The sequence below is a fragment of the Saccopteryx bilineata genome, chromosome 1, assembly GCF_036850765.1.
Source record: "Saccopteryx bilineata isolate mSacBil1 chromosome 1, mSacBil1_pri_phased_curated, whole genome shotgun sequence".
NCBI lineage: Eukaryota > Metazoa > Chordata > Mammalia > Chiroptera > Emballonuridae > Saccopteryx > Saccopteryx bilineata.
In genome coordinates this window covers 157,141,097-157,158,353 of record NC_089490.1, presented here as the reverse complement: position 1 = coordinate 157,158,353, position 17,257 = coordinate 157,141,097, and the positions used below count along the sequence as shown (strand labels likewise).

The 17,257-nt window shown below is 58.5% G+C and overlaps 2 protein-coding genes across 10 annotated transcripts; one reads left to right on the top strand and one right to left on the bottom strand.

Annotated features, from left to right (window-relative positions):
- Positions 1 to 39: 39 nt before the first annotated feature.
- CBARP (CACN subunit beta associated regulatory protein) lies at positions 40 to 17,201 on the top strand. 8 transcript variants are annotated; one of them, XM_066277468.1, is made up of 10 exons: positions 40 to 161; positions 10,405 to 10,515; positions 10,599 to 10,738; positions 11,000 to 11,064; positions 11,408 to 11,552; positions 11,794 to 11,965; positions 12,182 to 12,319; positions 12,775 to 12,985; positions 14,152 to 14,335; positions 15,242 to 17,201. In XM_066277468.1, the coding sequence occupies exons 1-10, from the start codon at positions 108 to 110 to the stop codon at positions 16,290 to 16,292; spliced, it is 2,271 nt and encodes a 756-aa protein (XP_066133565.1). In that variant the 5' UTR covers positions 40 to 107; the 3' UTR covers positions 16,293 to 17,201. The 8 variants fall into 8 exon arrangements, with proteins under 8 accessions (XP_066133565.1, XP_066133603.1, XP_066133571.1 ...); XM_066277506.1 differs by lacking the exon at positions 40 to 161 and adding an exon at positions 5,981 to 6,026; XM_066277474.1 differs by lacking the exon at positions 40 to 161 and adding an exon at positions 6,016 to 6,078.
- Positions 3,595 to 5,875, bottom strand: ATP5F1D (ATP synthase F1 subunit delta). Of its 2 annotated transcripts, XM_066277598.1 has the most exons (5): positions 5,613 to 5,875; positions 4,958 to 5,111; positions 4,235 to 4,323; positions 3,981 to 4,106; positions 3,595 to 3,665 (listed from the first exon to the last, which is right to left on the bottom strand). In XM_066277598.1, the coding sequence occupies exons 1-4, from the start codon at positions 5,751 to 5,753 to the stop codon at positions 3,984 to 3,986; spliced, it is 507 nt and encodes a 168-aa protein (XP_066133695.1). In that variant the 5' UTR covers positions 5,754 to 5,875; the 3' UTR covers positions 3,595 to 3,665; positions 3,981 to 3,983. The 2 variants fall into 2 exon arrangements, with proteins under 2 accessions (XP_066133695.1, XP_066133685.1); XM_066277588.1 differs by having other exon boundaries at positions 3,595 to 4,106.
- Positions 17,202 to 17,257: the final 56 nt, after the last annotated feature.

Sequence of the window (17,257 nt, the reverse complement as noted above, 5' to 3'; positions counted from 1 at the left end):
GGCCCGGTGCCCACAACAAAGGGCGAGCGGCCCGGGAGGGCGCGGGATGTAGACCGGGAGCCGCGCAAAATGAGGGCGGGCATTGTCCCTGCGCCAAGAGAAGCAGGATGTCGCGTGGCCTCTCCCTCCGTCCGTCCGGGAAGCTACCGCGAGCGGAAGCGGTAGGCAATCCCTGCGCCTCGTGGCCGGGCCTGATTCGGTTGCTCGCCGGAGGGTTCGACCTTGGGACGTAAGGTCTCCAGGAGGCGTGTGGCTGAGGGGGAGGCCTGCATCCCGTTGACGTGGCCGGTGTCAGGGAGACCCTTACCGCGCCGATGTCACCTCCCGTTCCACCCCAGTCTCGTGGGCCAAGCCCGCTTCTCGAGTCACACCCGCCCGAACTATGACGTGACGCGGCGTCCCCGGCTGTGCCCGCGCGCACCGCTCTGCTCGGGGCTGCGGTGAGTCAGCAGTGATGGCACGCCCTCTGCCGGCCCCACCCGGGAGCGCTGCCGGGTGTCCCAGGGAGGGGGCGCCGGGCTGCCCAGGGCAGGGGCGAAGCCTAAGGACTGCGGGCGTGAGGACAGTCTCGCTAGGAGTGTAAAGTCTCTAAATCAGACTGGGGCCGTACAGCCGGGTAAACAGGCTAGAACAGCAATTAAACTCAAGGTCACCCCGGGGAGGGGGAGTGTCCAGGGGGGCGGGGCGGGGATTGATATCCTGCTACCCGGGTACTAGCTGCACCTCGCTCTTCCCATTCCACTTCCCAGGGGGCTTCCCAGAACTGGAGATCTCTCCGCCTGCCCCAAGAACAAATAAAAGTGAGACACCCTTAAGAATCTAAAGTGGAGAACCCCTTCTTGGCCCGCGAGATCCTGCACACAACTCACCGGGTGCTGCCAGTCCGAGGTCCCAACAGTCTTGAATGTACCCACGTACAGGACAAGTGTGCGGTCCGATAGGTCTGCGGCCGAGCGGGCGGCCCCGAACCTTTATCCGCACCGCCTTCTTTGGGGTGGAGTTTGGGCGGGCAGGGGTAGAAGAGGGGGGGAAACTGGGCGGGCAGTGACGCAGGCCTTCCCCCGCCCCTCCCAGCGGACCGGGGTCCTGGGGCGCTGCCCCATAAATGACTGCTGCGCTCCTTGAATGTCGCTGAACCCGGTGTCACGGTCGTCCTTGCCTATGACTCGGGCGCACCCCTACTAGGGCCACGGGGACTGGGTTTCGGGGTGCACAACTGGGCTGCCTGCCCCACCCTCTTTCTACTGCTCGGAACCCTGTGCTTCCGCGTGGAGGGGGAGGAAGAGCCTGAGTCAGCAAAGCAGTCCAGGAAAAACAGGCTGAAGTCACCTGCTTGGAGTGAGGGTGCCCCGGAAAACTGCATCCCTTAACAGTGATCTCAGAGGGCATTTATGGAGCAATTAACCAGTGCCAGGCCTGCCTTGTGCAGCAGTCATCATACTTCCTGTGACCTCAGGAGCGTTTTGGTCTCTGGAGCTTGTTTCTCCAGGGTGGCCGTGGGGTAGAATGAAAATCCCAAAGGGCTCACTCTGGGGCCCGAGGCATGGGTTCCTCACCTATAGTTATATTATCATCATTCAATAATGCAAGTTTACAAGCTGCTGCCCATCCTTTGGGCTATAACCCCCCTACACATTTTGCATACTAGGAAACCGGCAACACAGGCAGGAATGTGGCATGTCCTTTCTCCCAAGAGTTGCCCCAGGTGGGGGCTGAGGATGACCTTAGTTGGTGGTGCCCTCTATGCCCATAAGGGGATTCAAAATTCTATTCACCCAACCAGTCCACTTGACCTGGTTTCTCCCCCACCATTGGAGTCCTTCCTAGGGCCGTGTTCCTTCTCTCACCCAATGCTCCTGTGGCCTCTGGCTCCTCCTCCTCCACAGCACACCTAGGCACTTCCAGCTCTGTAGGGTCAGTCAGGGCCACAGGAGGGTGTCACTGGGGCTGGTGTTGATGAATGGTGTTTCAGGAAGAAGAAACAGCCAGTCCAAAGCTCTGGAGATTTAAATAGCTGCAAGCTCAGTTCAGGGTGAGGGCTCTGCTTCCAGAGGGAATGTGGAGGTGGCAGAGGAGGAGCAGGCCAGGTGGGAACTTAAAGGGATGGGCAGAACTTTGTGATCTCAGACTGGTCCCTGACCTTGCTGAGCCACTTGAGTTACACATACTGGGGGATGAAGGGTTCCTCTCAGGAGGGATCCTGACCTTGTTCTGTAGGTCCAATTTAATAAACATGCTAATGAACTGGTTTCCCATTCCTTTCTACATAGAACCTCCCGTATTCCTGCGATTGTCCCAGGATATGAGCACAGATGTAGCAGGGATCCCCTTCATACTCCCTTCAGGTCCCAAGCCTGCTCTGTGGAAGAGGTCTTGATCCTTGGTTTCTGGCCCTGTCACCTGCCCCATTCTGGACCTCTCCTACCCCAGGTCTTAGCCTTGACAGCACCGGCTGTTCTCTCTGGCAGACGTGTCCCTAAGACTGACATGTTTCCCATAGGAACTGTACTGTGGGGTCCCAGATTTACCCCACTATCTCCCAACTAGAAGCTGAAGCTCTCAGGGCTCAGATCCCTGTTTTGGGGAATACTGGTACAGTGTCTTCGTGGTGGTCTCCCTCCTCATCCCCCTTCCTTGGTTTTATTTATATAGTGCCCAGCCTGGCAAGGAACTCTAGGATTTAGCTCTGAGACTAACAAGGAGGGTTGGGGCTACATCTGTGACCCCCTGGCTATCACACTCTTCTCTGGGCTGGGGGTTCCTGGAAAGCGAGGGACTGTTGCTTGGGCCCACCAGCCTAAGAGTGGGGAGACTCAGACACATGCCGGTCCCTCAAGCTGTGAGCTCTCCTGGAGGGACCCCCCAATGGGTCTCCCACCATGTCAAGCATCAAACATAGCCAATCATGACAATCACTTGCATAGGACTGACATACTAGTTTACAGGCCTTCCATACTGATGACACACCCTGGGTTGGCTTCCCTGTGACACACTGAAGCCCAGGTTCTCCTGCACAGTCACCCCCCTGCATTATCCTGCAAGCCTTGGAGGAGGGGAACCCAAGTCTGGGCTGCCCTCAGGGCTACAAAAGAGAGGAGGTGGGGCAAACTGCAAAGCTGTGCATTTCCAAGGATGCCCCTGCTCAGCTACCCTACCCCATTTGGGGCTAGCCCAGGAGCAGGGGTGCCACAGAGGTGCCAATACCACCAGAGACTGGGAAGTCAGCCAGCCAGGGGAACCAAAGGCTAGGCCAGCATAGGGCAGAGCCAGGCAGCCCATGGTGGAAATCACTGCCTGGAACCTGACAGGACCCTAGGTGTCTGCCTAGCAGCCCAGGCTTGGCACAAGAGCCACAGACGAACTGGCCCACCAACCGCTGTCCCCATGACTGGCCCCACCCTCATGGACTGAAGGCCAGAACCCTGCCCACCACCTGGTCTGATATAACTGCCTGTGCCCCCATCCCCCTTCCAAAAGGCCTCCAAGAACTCAGGCCACAACCTCCAAATTCCTGAGGCTGAGGCCCTACCTCATACAGGGTACAGGATCCCAAGTCCATTGCCCTAGGCAAGAGAGAAAATCAGCACACATGAGTAGGGTCCCTGGTCTTTAATGGGGTGTGAGCTGAGGACAGGCTGTCCAGAAGTGGCAAGGTGCAGAAGTATCTACAGGGATGAAGTGACAGGCAGCAAGTCAGGTTGGTAGGATCTTTGGAGACAGAAGGTGAGCTCCCCAGGTGACAGTTCCCCCCAACTGCAACACTGGGTTTCTAAGCTCACTCCTACCCACCAGGCCTTGGCCCGGCCAGTGTGCTCTGGGAGAGGTTGGTATGCACTGTCCCCTGGTGGCCTTGTCAGCAAGGATGGCTTCCTCCCAGAGGTGTTGCCCCCACCCAGTCATAATGGACCCATAGGAGCCAGTTCGAACCCATCTTGCTCTATGACTTGGTTTTCCTGCTGACACTGGTGAGGGGCACGCACCGCCTACTCCAGGGCCTTCACCAGGGCTTCGTTGGCCTCAATGCGTATTTGGATCTCAGCCCTCGCAGCCTCGTCCGCTGCCCCTGACAGTTCCGACTGTGCTTTCTCCAAATTTGCCTTGGCCGCCTGCAGTAGGTGGGTGTTTGGTGAGTGACAAGCAGGGACCCTGACCTGGCACCTGCCTCTTTACCCACAAAGCTAGGAGCTCTTAGTTCATGCCTGCTTGGTGCCTCAGTTTCCCCTGGAACACTTACCCCCAGGTCCAGCATGTCCAGTGTCACAGCCTCTTCTGCCAGTAACTGAACTGATGAGTCAGCATTCACTGTGACTGAGCCACTACTCACTGCAGGGCGGGGGGGGGGGGGGGTGAGACCACAATATCCAGGCACATAGGAAACCACCAACCCTAGAACCAGGACTGGCTCCATAGGGACCCTGGCATGCAGCGCTATAGATGGGCACCTGGAGAGAATACATGAGACCAAGGGGGCCACCAGGGATATCTACTGGTGGCTAGACATAGGGATACAGACCCTTGCCTTCACCCACCAATCCATTAGCTGAGCAGAGATCAGGTGAACAGCAGACTGTGTCTGAATTTTAACTATAGCTTTGTAGAGTAGTGCTGGTGGAAAGCTTTCTTAGAGTAAGTTTCTTTCTGAACAATGTTCCTCCTCTACCAAGTCTGGCCCCCTCCCCAGAATGGTTTTATTTCTTTTCTCAACATTTGTCACCCTTCTCTTGCCCACTACATGCTTCTTAACTCCAGCCAGTCCAAAGCAGAAGGCTGCAAAATGCTTGTGGTTTGCTTTCCACTGTGTCTGCGTTGTGCCAGTAGCACTTTTTCTAGCCATTTCAACTGATGGGGTGGGGGGTGGGGGGTGGGGGGTGGGGGGTGGGGGTGGGGGGTGGGGTTTGACCTGCTGCAACATGCAGCCCTGTCCAGCCCTAGGTCTCCATCTTCCTGGGAGACTCACCAAAGTATTTGGAGGTGGTGCCATCCTCAGCATGGACAACTACTAGCCCTGGCCGCAGGACCTGCAGGGTGGGCACGTGGGCTGCCAGGATACCGAAAGCTCCCGTCTGAGTAGGCACATCCACCTGCCGGACGTTGGCGCCATTAAAGAAGACCTGGAGAAGACAAATGGGGAAGAAGTCACTGCAGGCCACACAGTAGCAACAACACTGGAGCCGACGCTTGAGTTTAGTCCTTGCGCAGAGCCTCTTCTGTAAGAACGAAATCCAGCCACCGAAGTCCTTTAGCAGAGAGATGCTGTAAGGATACGAGGAAGTGTCTGACAAGGAAGGGCACATAGAAGGTGCTTATCTCGGGAAAGGTGCCTGCAAAGAGGGGCAATACCGGCTTGACGGGCAGGTCCAGCCCCTAACCGTCAGATTGAGGTGGAGGGCCCGGGAGCTTGGGAGGTTGGGGGAAGCCAGATCCCAGACCACACGGTGAAGGATATGGTATAGGAGTCGGCGACGTGAGAATTGGGGATCTGATATATCGGGTCTGAATGGAGATCGGCGACTGGAGGCTGTGGAGCTCGGGTCCAGAAGGGGGACTGGGGATCCCGACCTGGACCCCGCGGGACAGGGGCGCGGGTCCGGGGTCCGGAATGGTGTCGGCACCTGCGTGGGTGAGGCGAAAGTAAAAGACATTTGTCCTGGGCCCGCGGCGGGTGCTGGAGTGGCTGCGGCCTCGGCGTAGGCACGGGCGTGGCTCACGAGGCGACCCAGGCCCGGGCGGCGGAGCAGAGCGGCTGGCAACATGACGGGAGCAGTAGGTGGACAACGGTGGACTGGCTCCGGTGGAACGCAGGCGGCCTGGAGGGCGATGAGGACGACGCGTGAGGACGTCTGGGAGGACGCCTTAGAAGTGAGGGAGCACGCACAAACTACGACTCCCGGCTGGCCGCGCGCGACGTTGAAGACGCGCCGTCGGACGCGCAGCATCCTGGGGGTTGTAGTTTCTGTCCCAGGTCAGGTTGGGGGGGGGGAGCGTCAGTAGACCGTTCTGCATGGAGGACCAAAAGCCTGCGGGAGGTAGGAGACCTTTAAGATGATTTCGAGATTTGGGGAGCGCTGCGGGGAGCAGGTAAAACAACTCAGTGTACAGAGATGTGTTGTAGAATTGGGCACCTGAAACCTATATAATTACGTTAACCAGTGTCACACCAATAAATTCACTTTTTTAAAAAGTGAAAGAAAAAAAAAAGACTGGGGGAGCGCTCATTGGATGCCAGGAGCTTGAGAGAGAGAGAAATACCAAGATTCCACCTCTGGTGTGGGTGGTGAGGGCGTTCTACAGACATTCAACGTAATAATTAAGTCATATAGTATGTTAGGAAGGAAATAATACTACAGTTTTTTTAAAGGAGCAAAAGAGTGTGTAGGGTGGGGATGAGTCAGGCTGCAACTGAGGCATGTGCTGGAATCCCGGAAACTGTACCCCCGAGGGTCCAGTGCTAGCAAGAGCCAGCTGGGCTATCACGGCTTGGCTGGGCTGCAGTCCCCGCGAGCTCCACGAGACGGCGCCCACGTCTCCGGAGATGCTCTTGCCCAGCCGTCGCCCCCACAAGCCGCTGAACGCAGGGGCGCGTGCGCGGGCGGCCAGGGGCTTCGTTGACATCAGCGCGGCCTGCGCAGCCTCGCTCGCAGCGCTGACGTCACCGCTCCGCCTCCGCGGTCACGCACACTAGTCAGAGCGCCGAGTCTCCAGCCCCCCAACTTGGGCTCCGGGAAGACGTGGAGTCCAGGCTGAACCGGAAGGCCTTGGCTGAGGAACAGAGGGATGCAAGGCGCACGGGAGTGGGTCTCATACCTGGGCCCGGGGCAGGTGGTCTGCAGGCAGGTCTGCTGTGGAAGTTCACCAACCCCAGGGACTGCGTGAGTCGTACCAACCTGCAGGATCCAGGCAGGTGCTGTGGCCTCGCCCCTGCCTCGGGGTGTTTATTGGGAAGCTCTACTCCTACTCATGTGTTTAGGGGTACGTCAGTCATGTTTGCAGCCCAATCTCTGGAGATCCAGATCCCGTATCGAGGACTGATCTATCTAATGGGCTGCTCGAACCCTTACTGCACTTCTTTCCAGGCCCCACTGCAGTGTGGCCCATGAGTAAAGGCACCACTTGTTACTCGGTTTCCAAACCTGGGGTTATCATGGAATACCCAGTGGACCCATTGATAAGGCCTGTCCTCTCAGCTCGGCCACTGTAGCCACCATCACTGGCTTGGATGGTCCCAGCCTTCTCCCCTAGCCTCACCACTGATGCCTTTTCCACACACAGCCAGAGGGACCATATTATTCCTCTCTGGTGACCACAAGATGGCTTCCCCGGCTTCTTCAAACATGTCCATGTTCTGCAAACACACCTTCCTACCTCAGGGCCTTTCTATATGCCAACACTACTCTCCGAGAGCCAGCTTTCCTGAGTATTTATTCACTTAGCTGACTCTTTTCCTCCTTTAATGGTGTCACCTTTTCAGCCACTCAGTAAGCAGGTTTCCTCCTGGCTGCCAGCCCTGTAATATACACCTGGGGACCTAGCCGTGAATATGCTTCTCTTGGAGCTCACCATGTAGTGGGGACAGAGATAAGTAGGAACAGGACACACAGGAGCTAGTAAGGTAGAGAACCACAATGAGAAATAAAATGCAGCAAGGGGACAGGAGTGTGTGGTGGCTGTTGCCATGTCAGCAAAGCCAAGAGGAGAGACACAGAGGCTTTGCTATTTGGGAGGTGTTAAGGGGGTAAGGGGGGCCTCTTGCAGCTGACCTAGGAGAATGGTCTTGGTCTGGTACCTGTGAATGCAAATACCGGGAGACTGAAACTGGGCATCACTGAGCAATGTGGGTTTTTCACTGGAGGAGTAGAAGTGTCGTTGTGGGGTGTGGCTGGGATGGGACCAGGACCGGGTAGATGGCAGTTTGGTGGCCTAAGCATCCAGAAGGATGAGGCATGATTTTCAGAGAGGGAGAACCGGAAGAAACTTTGGGGTTTGGCAGTCTTGGGGTTTCTGCAGGGTAGTTCAGATGGCGCTGGGCAGGTCTTGGTGGCACTCAACTACTATCTTTGCTGGTCCCAACAAGGCAGGGCGTACCGTGTACCCTGACAGTGCAGCTCTCACACAGGAAGAAAAGGAGGACAGCCTGAAACCCATGAGCTGTGCACCTTGAGGATCCCTAGATTGGGGGATGATAAGGAGTGAGAGTCTGTGCATCCCAGGACCCCGGGCTGGGGGGGGGGGGGAGTCGCGCATTCCAGAATGCCCTCCTCCCCATCCCGCCTTGTACCCCGGGATGGGTCGAAAACTCGTGCTGCAGGGGTTCGGGGCGGAGATCAGCCGCCGCAGAAGAGGGCGTCTCCCCGTGAGGAGGGGGCGCCGGGGAGCGCAAGCTCCGCCCCCCCCGCCCCCGCCGGAAGGGAAGGGGAGGCAGTGGCCAGTGCAAAACCGAGCCAGACACCGCGGCGAACGCGGTGGCGGAGGGCGGCTGTGGACTCGGAGGTAGCCAGCGGGTGGGAGCGGGCTCGTAGCCAACGCGGTCACGTGAGCGGCACCTCCTCTCGCGCCTGCCTCCCCCGCGCACCGGGCTCTCCATTCATAAATTCTCCTGCTCTGCGGCCACCGGAGCCAGCCGGGAACGCCGCGCAGCTGCCCGCCCGCCACCCAGGGGCCGCGCGCCCTAAGACTGAGGTAGGCGCGGCGGGCCCGGGGCTGCACTGGGGAGGGCGGGGGGCAGGCCAGGACGTGGAGCCCAGGATCACTGGCGGTTCTGGGGCCCGCCCTAGCTTGGGAGCCCTGTCCTTTCCCGGCGAGGCCCGAGAGAGGGCGCGGAGGATCCAGGGCGGGCGTGGGAGCCAACCCGCTGGGCTCTGCACCCTGCCTTTGGCGGCCTGAAGAAGGACCCCACTCGCGCCCTTCCCCGGCCTCAGTTTCCCCCGGGAGGTCCGGTGAAGGCGATGGCGTTTCCACCTCCTTGGTCAGCCCAAGGTTGAGATATGCCTTGGAGCCCAGCTCTCTGCTGTTCTCTTTCGTCATCCCCGCCTCCGGGGCCGGATGTGAGTGTGGGGTTAGGCGCAGAGGCAATGCAAGCTCCTAGAGCCGAGGACCAGCCGGACCTTAGGGTCTGGCCCGTGGGGAACCTCCGCCCTCAGCTTTTGTCCCCGCCTACCCTCGAGAGCCACCTCTTTTCTCTCCGCCTCCTGCCATTTTTCCTGGTCTCCTGTCATGTCCATGTGTCTCTGCGCCCTCTCCAGTCTGAACTCATTTCCCAACCTACATATACGCACGCCTCACCCCTGGGGCGGCAGGGGAATCGCGGCTGGCCAAACCCTGACCCTGACCCCAAGCGCTGAGGACACCTGGTTTTCACCACCACTTTCCCATTCTCTGGGCCTGTTTCCCCTGCTATTACATGAGGTTAAAACCCGAAAGGGTTGGGGCTTTCCCTTTCCCCTGGGTAAGGACCGCGCGGACATGGAGCCGACTCAGGGCTGCTGGCCTTTTGGCCACCGACTGTGTTCCCGAAAATTCCAGAGTGCGCCCCCATCATTCTCCCCGGGAGGAAGGTCAGGTGCAATGAATGTCCTTTACCCGAGTGCTGGGCCCCTCCCTGGCCTCAATCTACTCCAGTGTAAGGCAGGCATGGAGACCGGCCAGCCTGGGCTGGGAGAGGCTGCTTGCGGAAGCACCCGGCCGCGGACTGGGCACTTGCGCGGGGAGGCGCACAGCAGCCATTTTGCCGCCCAGGGCCGTTCGCCCCTGCGGGAGGCCTCCCACCCCCGCCCCGCCCCGCCCCTCCCCTCCCCTCCCCTCCCCTGTGCTCCCAGGCAACCCCCCCCCAACTTAGCCAGCTCGCTCTGTCGCCATGGAAACCAGATTCTTAAGAGCTGGGAACAGATGCGCCTTCTCTGGCCTTTTCACTCTCACTACCGCTTGGTGGTCTAGGACCATTACCTTGCGAATCACGACCCTGGCAACCCTGTGCTCAGTGCCTATGCGCCTCTCCGTCTGGCAACCCTGTACCCAGTCCCAATAGCCTGGAGCCAGTCTCTTGGGGTAGCACCTCTCTCCCCTGATGGGGCAGGCAGAGTCCTATGGTCTCTACGGGTGGTGGGCACGCAAGTGGTGCTGACATCATTTTCCCCATTCTCCCAGGGGTGTTTTCCCTTTCCTGGGCAGGGCTCCCACCCCAGCACTACCTCACTGGTCCTATCTGGCTCTACCAGCTAAGAAGGCAGTTGACTTCCTCTTAAAGATGGGGAGATGGAGGTCCCTGCTAGGCACTGATCTGAGGGCAGTGGGTGGCCTGGAGTTAGCTTCACCTTTCTGTGAGTCACTCTCTTGTGTGGGCTCCTGCTCTAACTCCCTATGAAGAGGGAGGGGAGCTGAAACTGAGCAGACCCTCCTGCTCTCCTCCAGGCCCCTTCTCACCTCAAAATGCAGCCCACAGCTACCATGCCCACGGTTGTCACCACTTCTGCTGCAGCTACCCCGACTACAACGTGGGACAACACCACAGGCCATCCCACTGTGAGTGGTGGGGTAGGGAAGGGAAATCCGGGGGTTGGGTCTATCAAAATCCACTGCAGGACCTGACCCCTTCCACCCCACAGGCAGAACCTGACTCCATCCTGGACAACTACATGCTGCTGGTGGTGGTGATGTCACTCTTCGTGGGAGGAACCCTTGTGGTACTGTCTGGTGTGTTGCTTCTGTGCAGGCGTTGCTGGGAAGTCCACCAGGGTTTCAACAGGTATATGCCCACGACCCCACTGCCTTTCAGGAGGCCTGGGGGGCCCTGCAGTGGGGCAAGTGAGTGACTGAGGGCTGGCTGGTGAGGAGCAGGTGTACCACGCCTGTACGAGGGTAGCAATATTTGGGGTGATGGGGTCGTATGGGTTTGTACAGGCACTAGGTCCCAGCAGGTGGGCTCCAGTGAGCTCAGGACACTGCCCATGGGCATGAGCCCTACAGGGATCCTGGCCTACCTTGTTCTTCTGTTGTCCCGCCCCAGAGCCATGGAGGAGGCAGAGAAGACCACCACCACCTACCTGGACAACAGCACCCACCCGGTCCAAGGTGAGGTGCTGCCCAGACCTTATCCTAGCCCAGGCTCTGCCCACTGTCCATTCCTCGGCCTCCCTCCTCAGGCCTCCTGACCTTCTGTGTCTGTCTCCCCCACCAGACTGGGCGCAGCTCGATTCCGACTCATCTCTGTTTCCTTAAAGCCCACGCGTAGGTGCTCACAGGCGCGTGCTGAGCGAGTGAGTGTGTGAGCGGATGAACGAGTGCCCGCCCACCTCCCTGTCCATCCCTGGTGGTCAGTCGGGCCCCTCATTCCCTCCCTGGCCAGTCCCGCCCACACCCTGCCAGCAGTAGGCATGGCCCACCTGGGGCCCACCCTCTCTTGGCTCTCCTGCAGACTCTGAGTTGAGGGGGGAGGACCTCGAGGGCCAGGATGCAGAGACCGAGCACTTCCTGTCCACCAGCTCCACCGGCCGCCGAGTGTCCTTCAATGAGGCAGCCCTGTTTGAGCAGAGCCGAAAGGCACAGGACAAGGGCCGAAGGTAAGGGGATCCCTGGGAGATTAGCAATTTTAGGGCTAGAGAATGGCCTCGCTAATGGGCTCACTAGGCAGAGCTGGTCTCTGCAGAGTGGCCATTCATGCTCTGCTCTCTCCAGTCCTGGCAGGGTGGATGCTGGGGCAGTGGAGCAGTGGACTGTGGGCTGGGGGGTATCCTGCCTGTATGGGGTGGGGCAGAGCCCAGGAACTGTCTGCTTAGTGACTGGTGGGCATGTTGGGTACAGGTATACCCTGACAGAGGGAGACTTTCACCACCTGAAGAATGCCCGCCTTACCCACCTGCACCTGCCACCCCTCAAGATTGTTACCATCCATGAGTGTGACTCCAGTGAGGCCAGTGCAACTACCATGCCCCACCCTCCCGTCCCTCCCAAGGCCAGTCTTGCCATATTCCAGGTGAGTATGGAGAGGTTGGCAGCTGGACTTAGACTTGGTGGGAGAGACCTGGCAAGGGGCACCTTTCCCACTCTCCTGGCTGGTCCCCTCATCTCAGGACAGGGAGGGGGGCTGGCTGGGGCACATAGAGGGTGGCTGGGTCCATCATGTCCCCGTACCCACTAGTGCTCTTTGACCTGTTACTGCTTCCTCCTCCAACCTGGCTCTGTCTCACAGCCCCTGGGGAAGGCCCTCACTGGCCGCTCTGTGGGCCCCAGCTCCGCCTTGCCAGGTGACCCATACAACTCTGCCACGGGGCTTGCTGACTTCGAGATCAGCCCCTCTGCATCCAGCGATTCCGGGGAAGGCATCTCGGTGAGGGCTCCCATGTATCCCTTGCCTCTTCCTATTCCACTTTAGAACAAGTCAGCCTGTGACCTGCCCTCCACAGCTCTCCTTGCCTTGGTCTGGTCTCTGAACAGGGGCCACAGCACACAAGTGGGCTCCTGTGAGCTGGGGAAGCTATCCACGGGCATGAGCTCTGTGGGGTGGGTAGCACATGACAAGTGCAGACACTGGAGCAGCTGTGCAGGGTGTGGTCAGGACCCAGCCCAGTCCTCCTGGACACTCACCCTTGGACCCCTTCTGTCTAGGGCTGGGAGGACAGAGCTGGCCAGTGCATAGCTGAACCCCTAGGAGACTTTTGGGCAGCATCTGGGGGGAGGAGAGAGCTCCTAGCTCCTTCTTTACACTTGGCCTGGGCTGAGTAACAGTTTGGGGACAGTGGGCAGGGGCCATTCCTACCTGAGAGCATTCCTCTTCCCTCCCAGCTGGATGCGGGTACCAGAATCACCAAGCCTGGTGGGCTGGGGACCTCTGTGGGGCCCTGTGAGTTGGGCCCAGGCTCTGGGGCAGGCCCAGTCCTGCAGTTTTTTACCCGCCTGAGACGCCATGCCAGCTTGGATGGGGCCAGTCCCTACTTCAAGGTCAAGAAATGGAAGCTGGAGCCTAGCCAGAGGGCATCAAGTCTGGACACAAGAGGTAAGCTATGGCCCCTGGAAGAGTGTGAGCTCCAGGTACCCTGCCTCTGGCAGCCATAGATTGAGAAGCTCAGAATTCAGGATAGTGTCTCTGCTCCTGAGGGGTTTCCAGCATTTTCCCCATGCTGGCCAGTGGGTTCCCTGTCCAGAGCTGGTCAAGGAGAGGTCCAAGGCCATTCATTGAGCTTCTGGGGTATCTGAACCATAGTATTTTTGGTTTTGCAGTCAGACTGTCTGTCTACTATGGTGGAGGGCAAATAGCAGAATATAGCCTGAAAATGAGTGTGGCTGTGTGCCAATAAAACTTATTTGCAGCAGATGGGGCTTATTTGGCTACCCCTGGATGAGTGGCAGTACCCTTCAATCCTGCATACACTGGGGCATGTGGGATCCTGTATAGAGGGTTTCCTTACCCTCAGCTCAAGGCAGGGCTGTGTGGGGGCATGCGGAGGGTAGGCACTAACAGCTGTAATTAGCCCTGCTCAAGGGAGTTTAGTGGGCCGGGCCAGGCCATACATGTGCTTGCTGCCTTGTCGAGGAGGCAGGGAGAAGAGACAAAGAGTGTCAGAGAGAAGGTGCATGGACAGTGATAGTGCCAGCATGAGAGAGGAAAGGCTGAGTTCTGGCCTACGTGTTACTACCCAGGGAGAGAGGGCCCATCCTGCTGCCCTGTTGGGAGCCCAGAGTTGATTCCTGAGGGTGATTATAGTCAAATGCAGGAAAAGAAGCATCTAGAACCTATTTGTTAGGTGACTCCTCCCCACCCCACCCCTGAGGCCTTTCTACTGAAGCTTCTCCCAGGCATCCATGGTGGGAGGGTTCTGGTACTTGTCCAGGAGGCCCATGGGCAGGGGTGGGGCTGGGAGTAGGCTTCACCTCTTCCTTCATCCCCTCAACCTGTTCCTCTCTACACTTTCCCACATCTCTGCTTTAATCCAGTTGCACCTGCCAGTGTGTGACCAGTGAAAGTCCTTGCTCTAGCCACACCTGTCATCCTGGGCTGTTCGGGTGCTTATATCACTGCTGCTGCCTTGGCTCATCTCATACCTGCCCAACAGGGTCCATACTTACCTGGCCCAGGCTAGTGCCTGCAGCTGTGGTGGGGGTGGGTTGGGTGGAGCAGGGCTGGGAGGGGCCCAGCAGGCAGATGTGCCTTCCTTTGCACAGGCTCCCCTAAAAGGCACCACTTCCAGCGGCAGCGGGCAGCCAGTGAGAGCATGGAGCAAGAAGAAGGGGACACCCCCCACGTGGACTACATCCAGTACATTGCCAGCTCAGGCGCTGCCATGGCCTTCCCGCCCCCCTGCCCCTTTCTGGCCAGCCCCACCAGCCCGTCCCCCACTCTCGGCAGGTATTTTTCAGTAGATAGAAGTGTTAGGGGTGAGCCTATGGGCCCCTGCCCCACCCAGTCACCCATAGGTTGCCAAGGGAGTACTTTCCCTGCCCTATCTGCAGGGCAGACAGGCAATCAGATTCCCCCAGTGCCACGGCCTGTTCTGGAGCCTGTCTCGCTAGGGCCACCTCTCCAGTGTGGATCATGGACTGTAGGAAGGGAGCAGGGGGAAACTGGATAAGGGCCAATGGGAGGTTGGTTCCCTGAAAATGCACCTAGGGTCTGCAGGATTTAACGCCTGTTCAGACAGGATTGCTGGGGGTCCATACAGGCCCAGGTAGTACTGCTTCCCAGTGGAGTCATCCTGAGAAGCCCCCTCCCACCTGCCCAGGCTCCTTCTCAGAAACGTTGTTTATATATCTGCCAGTAAGACCTCTTTTCCCACCCCTAGGACAGCTATCCTGAAGCTCTGGGTCATTGTCAGTGAGATGAGGAATTTAGGGAGCAGGGCACACAGTTCCTATACTTGGGTACCTCCTGGTCTAGGTAGTGAATTCTCCTGATTATGCATCATCCTCCTAGTTTATCAATCCAAGATAGTGGGAGGGTACTTAATGGCATATCCATGCACCTAGGGGTAGGGGCTGTCCACCTGCATCCCTCTTTCTGGGTGAGGAGCCAGTATCTTCAGTGTCCACAGATGTTTGGGAGTCACATATATAAGACACCCTGGTTGAAAAGGCTCCAGGAGAGCTCAGGGTTTACCAAAAAAGCATTTTCTGCAAAGGAGACAGCATTTAAAAAAACATGTTCTACAGAGCCTGGCCAAGGTGGAACGTCCCCATCCATACCCACCCTCCCTGACTGAGTAGGGTGGCCAGGGAGGGGATGGGGAACCTTCTGACGGTTGCGCCTGGCTTGCAGGCTAGAGGTGGAGGAGGAGGAGGCAGGCGCCACGGGAGGAGTGAACTCCGAGTACCCCCCAGAGTGCAGCATAGGTGTTGCGGGGCCTGAGCAGCAGCAGGAATCGGATAGTGAGCGGGACACAGGGCTGGAGCAGGCCCAGACCATCTACCATGACATCTGGAGCCTGCGCGCTTCGCTTGAGCTGCACGCAGCCACCACCTCGGACCACAGCAGCAACGACCATGACTCGGTGCGCAGTGGCGACAGCTCTGGCTCCGGGGGCACAGCACCCTCCTTCCCACCTTCCTCGTCTCCTCCCACACATCGGCCCTCAGATGGTGAGGTGGGAGGGCCGCGCAAACTGCTGCAGATGGATAGTGGCTATGCCAGTATCGAGGGGCGCAGCACGGGCGACGATGGCCCTCCCAGCGCGCCCGAAAAGTGCTCCTCCTCCAGTGCGGGCCCCGTGGCTACTGTAGGGGGCAGCTTCGACGGGGCCCTGGCCGAGGAGTCCACCTGGCCACATAGCCCTCGTGCCTGGCCCCGCCGCACACCACGCCGAGACTACAGTGTAGACGAGAAGACTGATGCACTCTTCCATGAGTTTCTGCGTCACGATCCTCATTTTGAGGACACCCCACCTGCTGCCGTGCGCCATCGAGCACGCGCACATCCACACACCCACCCACGCAAGCAGTGGCAACAGCGTGGCCGGCAGCACAGTGATCCCGGTGAGCACGCTGTGCCCTCTACACCACCAGGACTTGATCCCCGCCCCATGCGCGCACCCCTGCGCCGAGGGGACAGCGTCGACTGCCCACCCGACAGCCGTGCTGGTGAAGACCCGACCAGTCCCCAGGCGTCTACCATTCCCGCCATTGAGGAGGAGCCCAGTGGCGGGTGCCCTGGATCAGGCCTGTGTGCCCGACCCTCGGGGGCACTGCTGGACAAGTTGGCAGCTGGCCTCGAAGACAGACTCTTCTTGCCACACCTCGCCCAGCCTGTTGCGACCACCACACTGGCCGCTACTACTGCTGCACCCACATCTCCAGACCTAAGCCCGGCCTAAACCTCGCCCCTCCCCTCCAGTTCCTGTCACGTGCACGAGGTCTCTAGGGCCATACTTACCAGGGACACGAGTTCCCAGTACGTGGGTGCAGAGACCACCTCAAGTGCAAGCATACTGCCCGGGCCACCCCACACTGGCCCAGTGTGCATGTACAGTTTCCTCTAGTCATTTAAGCTGGGTTCTGCATTATTTCGAGGCACGAGGACCCTGGCTTGTCTGGTGGGAGGGAGGCATATTCTCTCAACTTTGCGCTCCTAAGGGGCACTATTCATCTGCTCTACCCCAGACAGTGTCGCTTCTGGATGTGTGGCAGGGGCTTTTGTTTGCAGGAGACACCTGCACCCTGGAGGTACAGTGCAGCCTGACTGCGGGAGGCACCTGCACAGATCACCCCTCCTAGGGCCAGACTAGCCTTGAGGTACATCTGGTCTGTAGGAGCTGAATCTACGCCAAGAGCATGCGCCAAACCCGCTGGGAAACAGACAACAGGATGCTGAGAATTGGTGAAGAGTGTACTGGCATGGCTAATTAGCCGTTACCTTGCTGTGGTGTGTTTGGTGTTTGCTGCAGTTCAAGCCTTCTCCAAGCAATAACCATGCCCACTGCTGCAGCCCCCAGCCCTGGACAACTTCCCACTGCCCTCCCAGTGTCAGCAACTACCCTGTCCTCTGCATGTGAGTGGACTGCCTGCCCTGCAGCCACACATCCAAAGAGCCCCAAGACTCATCAGTGTTTTGAGACACAAAATCCAAATGGCCAAGGTTTCAAGTTTTCCAAGCTTTATTTATTGCCAAAATATGGGGCAGCTGAGCCACCCCGCCCCACCCCTCAAAGCTTCCTGCAGTCTGTGTACCAGTGATGGAGTTTCTTGCTTTCTGGTTGATTATAAATATTTACTGCATACTCTTACTTGCTCTGGGTTTTCTCTGGGGATTCAAATGCAGGGGCCTTCAGTCAAGGACGAG

What these genes read in the sequence shown, in the direction of transcription:
- ATP5F1D (XM_066277588.1), bottom strand. Translation starts at nt 5,753, where the DNA reads ATGTTGCCAGCCGCTCTGCTCCGCCGCCCGGGCCTGGGTCGCCTCGTG. An exon ending in CACCACCTCCAAATACTTTG is followed by an intron (nt 4,324 to 4,957) that starts GTGAGTCTCCCA and finishes CCCGCCCTGCAG; the next exon opens with TGAGTAGTGGCTCAGTCACA. An exon ending in TGGACATGCTGGACCTGGGG is followed by an intron (nt 4,107 to 4,234) that starts GTAAGTGTTCCA and finishes CACCTACTGCAG; the next exon opens with GCGGCCAAGGCAAATTTGGA.
- CBARP (XM_066277459.1), top strand. Translation starts at nt 8,248, where the DNA reads ATGCCCTCCTCCCCATCCCGCCTTGTACCCCGGGATGGGTCGAAAACT. An exon ending in GCACAGGACAAGGGCCGAAG is followed by an intron (nt 11,553 to 11,793) that starts GTAAGGGGATCC and finishes TGTTGGGTACAG; the next exon opens with GTATACCCTGACAGAGGGAG. An exon ending in CCAGTCTTGCCATATTCCAG is followed by an intron (nt 11,966 to 12,181) that starts GTGAGTATGGAG and finishes TCTGTCTCACAG; the next exon opens with CCCCTGGGGAAGGCCCTCAC.